This window comes from Morone saxatilis, unplaced genomic scaffold (genome assembly GCF_004916995.1).
Source record: "Morone saxatilis isolate NCDOM2014 unplaced genomic scaffold, NCSU_SB_2.0 Contig1, whole genome shotgun sequence".
Taxonomy (NCBI): Eukaryota; Metazoa; Chordata; class Actinopteri; family Moronidae; genus Morone; species Morone saxatilis.
This window is the reverse complement of record NW_023339651.1, coordinates 18446595-18452190: the sequence shown is the minus strand read 5'-3', so window position 1 is coordinate 18452190 and position 5596 is coordinate 18446595. Positions and strand designations below refer to the sequence as shown.

Sequence of the window (5596 nt, the reverse complement as noted above, 5' to 3'; positions counted from 1 at the left end):
TGGGGGACACATGGAGGAGATGGTAGGCCTTTTCGATTTCCATCACCACAAGCACGTCAGTACTCATCATCAACCCTCATCTGTCTGGAGTCCAAGATACTACACCAAGCAGCAGCTCCAGCTGCAGCCGGTCTGCTACCAAGAACTCTCCTACTCCTACTGTTCCTTCTTCTGTGGGCTATCTTTCTCTCCTTCTACTTTAATCTGCCAAAGCACGTCCAAGCATGTTCTAGATGGTCGTTAATCTTTGGAGGAAGTCCCTACCCACACCAACGAAAGAAAACAAATTGTACTTTCTCTTTCTCCCCCATCTTCTGGGGTGCTCAGTTTCTTTCTTTGGAAAGATTTTTTTCATCTTTGATGTTAGCTGCAAAGCTAGCTAAAAACAAACATTAACCATTCAACTATCTCCCCTTGCAAAATTTGAAGAGACTGTTTCCTGCGGGGAGGAATTCTCAGTCTCTGTTGGGTTTCGAGCAAGTAGCTTCAGGCCAATGAAATTGAATGGGGAGTTTGAGAATAAGGCAATGTCCCTTTTTCATTTACTGAAGTGGCAAAGATTCACATTAAACATTAAAATGGCTCTCTCAGAGGGAAACACAACTCAAAGGAACAACAAGTTGAGTAAAAAACAGGCTCTTTTGTTGAATATATCTCTGAAGCATGTCAGCAAATGATTTGATTTAAGGAATTCATTCATTGTTAGTAGTTTAGCTGTTTATATGCACAGTCCAGGTGCTGCGTCATACAGTATGTTATCAAAGACAACCATGTGAGGCTGAAGCACCGGACGCAGTTCATACAGTCTGGCACATTATTCACACAGTCAGCAGCTACGAAACAGGAAACAGACTCACCATAGTGCCCACACTGTATGTGGCTGCAGGACCAATCGTATGGTGATATGGGTCTGCTGTTGCATAGACTCTGCCATAACTATAAAAGAGACAACAGGCAGAAACAGTTTACAATGACAATACAGTACAAAAACTTTAACACCTACAGTAGCTTCTTCAGGATGTAGACAAATGTAGCTAAACACAATGTATGGATATTTATTGCAAACATCAGGGCCTGCATTTATCAAACATGAGAGCATCCCTCCAGGGAACAGTGCAGAGTGTTTGACTGGGATTTAGATCATTCATAACTCAGATTATGAGTTAGAAACTCTGAGAATGTGCCTCGACAACAGTAATTCAGCAAGAGTTTGCACCCAACAGTATCAAGGCATGGCTGAATCAACTTGCAAGGGGACCCACGGGCAAATTTGAGCGGTAGTCTCCTACTGACTCCCCACTACTCCCACTATCTTTGAATTGTGTGTGTATCTTGTTACCTTTAAGTATCCTTCAGGTGCACACAGCAGCAAACAGCACATTACACATGGCAACATTATTATATTCTGCCGAGAGCCCCAGATAGCACTCTTTATTGTGGTTATTTATTTTAAGTCCAGCTCCACTCAAAAATCTGTTTTTCTCTTCAAATGTTGATTTATTTGTTCTAGTAATCAACCGATAATTTCTTGGCTATAATTATCTTAGTACTATATAACATAAATTCCATTATATAATAATAATAATTTTATAATTTATCTGCCCCGATAATTATCATGCATCCCTGAAAGATTGTGGAAATTTTACTGAGGTAGGTGTAGGGGCATTTTTAAGGATTTTAATGTGAAATTTATACTTTCTTTGAGAAAAAAACATATCAGACACACATTGTTCTAAGCAGACTATTTGTATGTATGCCTAAATACACTGATTCTGTAACTATAGCCCGCTAGTTGCCTCTAGTGGTACGCAGAGGAATCTCCTCCTAAATAAATGAAATGAATTAATTTAAAAACACATAATACTATGAGGTTTTGCACTGTAATATTTTATATTTTTATATCAGCCTGCTATGTTGTCATGCTCATGCACATAGCACACACACATCCATGATTAGTTGGGAGCTACAATGTGATAGTAAGATAGTAAGATAGTTAGCGTAGGTAAAATGAATGGTTAAAAAACACTGCAATTGTGGCTCCAAACAGGAACTATTAGGAAGAGAAGTGTGGAACAGGAGGACCCCTTTTTGACCAGATTAGCTCTGGTTCTTGAACCGGTTTCATTCAGGATTCAACAGTCAACTATAAATTAAGCATAGCGTTAGTTCAGGCAAGCCACGAAGTCAGGCTTGGTTCTCAATTCCAGCTATATCATATGATCAAAGCTAGTTGTAAACACACATCAGCTGACAGCTCAGCAGTCTGACGAGCTCAGTGATTCCCCTCAAGCATCCAATTGGCAAATAGCATCATGGCGCCGTAAAAAAGTTTTAGCTGCCTTTAGCCTGGCCTACGTCTGTTGTGCTTCCCCTCTACAAGCATTTTGCAACCCACCTCCACCCCAGCTCCTCCTTTTTATGTTGTATTCTAATTACATGCAACCTGTCATTTTCTGATTGCCACTGATGGCTTGCTCTGTTCTGTACCCTGGGAGGTGTTGCTCGCTCCCCGCCCTCAAAAAAATGGTTTTTCTACGTTAGGGCACGTGAAGGCGCAGTGAGGTCCCAGAACAGAGCCAACCGGGCGCAAAATGCTAGATATTCGGCTTTGAAATAAAAGTTATTTTGACAAAAGTGGTCCTGACTGAATTAGGAATAAACCTGCAGTGTGAACTGTCCGTAGCTGAATGGGGTTGGCCTGCACTGCTGTATTTTAACATCAGTCATAATGGCGGTACTTGGAGAGCTCACCATTTACTGGTGCATAGGTGGTATGCTCTGTTAAAAACTTTAAGAAACACTGCCTTTCCACATGTCTACAGGGGATCTTTAAACATAATCCTATAAAGTTTAGCCTTGTTTTAAGGATTATGCATCTATAACCAAAAGGTAATACAGTTCCAGGTAAGGTTGGATGTGTGAACACACAGTATGTTATTGTATATTTACCACCTGCTAGGAACTCCTAACAGGTTGGGACAGTTCTGGAGATTCACAATCAGAATGACATTTTGACTTATTCCCCAAACATAAAACCATATGGATTCTTTCAACCAGTACAAATCAAAGGGGAATTTAATCAGCTGGGAAATACTGTTAATTGTTTCCCCCTTCCCCAGCTCCAACCGCCAGACATAAAACTTGTGCATGTTGGCTTTGATTGAATAGATTTGATAATGGATAGGGAGTGCCAACCAACCACAATGAGTATGCATGAAACACATAAGACATTGGGTCGTCGATTTTAACTGGGGTCCGGAGGAGAGATCTATAATCATTTCCCCCTCTCACTCACACTAAGGACAGGCCCATAGGATGAAAATGCAATCGATGTCTCCCTATAAATGTACATAGTAAAGGTGAGAGTGTGTGATTGCAATGATTTGTTTTACCCGTTTCAATTTATGAGAAAAAGGGGACGAGTGTTTTATCTTCCGGATGGCGGGGAAGAATTGCAATAAAAGTAACGTCAGCCAGAGAGGGGTGAAAAGAGAGAGAGAAAGATAAGAAAAGAAATCGGCGGAGAGATAAGAGTAGTAGATGGCTGAAGGGAGGGAAATAGGATTATGAATAAAGAGAAAAATGAGAAAAATCATCGTTTGGGGGTGGAGATACAGAGACAGAGGCAATGGGGAATGAGGTTTGTAAAAAGAAAAAATATTTAGAAGAAAAAAGTTGAATCAGGGGCCACAGTGTGGGAAGAAAGAAGGAGAGAGTTTTAGAGAGAACATTTCCCTGATGGTGTCCCATACCTCCTTCTCTCCTCCTCTGCTCTGTGCCATCTCACCCTGTATCTCTCTCTCTCTGTCTCCTGAGGCTTATTTCCAGTCTTTTCACCAGCACTGGCTTGGAACTAATCCCCTTCCTCAATGCCCCTCTCTTTTCTCATTCCACCCCTCCATCCCTCTTTCCCTGATGGCACCCAGACCGCTTTATTTATATTCCTCTCCTCCTGTCTTGTTTGTTTATTCTCCTCTAAAAGTAAAGGGAAGCCGATGTAGGTCTGGAGGGCAAAGATAAGAGGCAGCGCGGGTGCACGACTACACGCTGCAGAGGGAGACCTAAGGAAGTAGTGGGCGTACATGGAGGAAGGAAGGAAGGAAGGAAGGAAGGAAGGAAGGAAGGAAGGAAGGTGAAGGAAGGAAGGAAGGAAGATGGAGATGAATGTGATGGTCAGTACTCATTGCTGTTTGCCTCCTCTTACCTGCTGTAGTCTAGTCTAATGTGTGTGAGTGTCTCTCAGTCCCCAGCCCATCCACTCCATATATGGCCTCTCTTATCCACAATAAATAAAACTCCTCCACCCCCCCCCCACTCGACTCTCTGTCCCTCTCTCTCGACTCCACACACTGCCCGGGCTCCTTTAAATCAGGAGAGCTTAAAAATAGAAAGAGGGAAGAACAACGTATTAAAGAGAAACAGGGAGAGAGAGAGAGGGATACTCTACACATCAGCCATGGGGGAGAACGAATAAACAGTGTGAGTGAGAAAGAGGAATGCATGAGAGGAAAGAGAAAAGGAAAGGGAAATGAAATAAGTCTTGCGGAGAGAGACGTGCCCCTCCACCTGCTCTGTTCTAAATTCTCCAAGCACGCAGCTCGCTCCTTGCCTCTGATAATCTTACATTATCGGAGCTACAGCTCCTGCTGTGGCTGTTTCTTATCGGCCCTGACATGCTCAATCTCCCTAAGATTAGCTCCCAAGCACCCTTCATACACACACACACACACACACACACACACACACACCTAGACACGATGAGTAGTAGCGGGGGCCGCAACACACACACCACACACACACACGACAGGCACACACAGACACAGTTTTTCTATAAACATGTATCACTTCTGACTTAGAGACTCGCTAGCAGACTGCAGGCTCCCAGGACTGAGGACAGAGCAGTCGGGCGGGGCAGGGGGGCTCCACAGGTTAAGGGATCGAGAGGTTTAGGGGGACAGGGAGGCTCCTAGGGAATGAATAACTGAGAGATAGAGTAGAATGAAACTGCTCTCTGATCACAGCCCCATGGCAGGATGTTAAATTGTTCTTTGGTTTCTTGGTCATCACCTGTTCCAGGTGAGCTTCTGTGGAAGATTGTTTTTACTGTATGACTACATTTACTCCTGGCGGCCTGTGTCACCAAAGCAAGATTTGTGGTTCATTTGCTCATGTTTAACTGGGGTATATCACCATGGTACCTGTGCTGTGGGGTCACCTGAGCCAGAGCAGGTCCAACACGTTCTCACTCCCAACTCTAAAATACTCCAAATACTGCAGCTCCGGTCAGTGGCGTCCTTCAAAATATGACACTGCAGGTGTCGCCTCCCTAGCTTTGCATTGTGGATATGCAGGGCTCTGCGGCCCCAGCAGAATAAATATGTAACGTCTGGTTAGACTTTTAAATAAGGCTTAGGCACTGTTGTGAAACTGCAGTGGGTTTAGGTTAAGGCAAAAAACTAACTACTACTTGTAAATTGATGACTTTGGTTTCAGCAGAGGCCATGAACGGTGGTCCTTCCTGGGTTAGTATTGAGCCCATCCTTCCACCCAAGCCAGCTCCAAAATGTGCGACTTTTTTGCTCTGCTTGTGTCCACC

General features: G+C 43.5%; 1 protein-coding gene across 2 annotated transcripts in view; it reads right to left on the bottom strand.

The window, feature by feature from the left end:
• LOC118327932 (RNA binding protein fox-1 homolog 3-like) overlaps positions 1 to 5596 on the bottom strand; it is a 61425-nt gene that overhangs the window by 2042 nt on the left and 53787 nt on the right. For both annotated transcript variants that reach the window (XM_035661476.1, XM_035661470.1), the window contains exon 11: positions 858 to 936. In XM_035661476.1, the coding sequence (XP_035517369.1) occupies positions 858 to 936 (79 nt within the window). The remainder of the gene's footprint in view (positions 1 to 857; positions 937 to 5596) is intronic.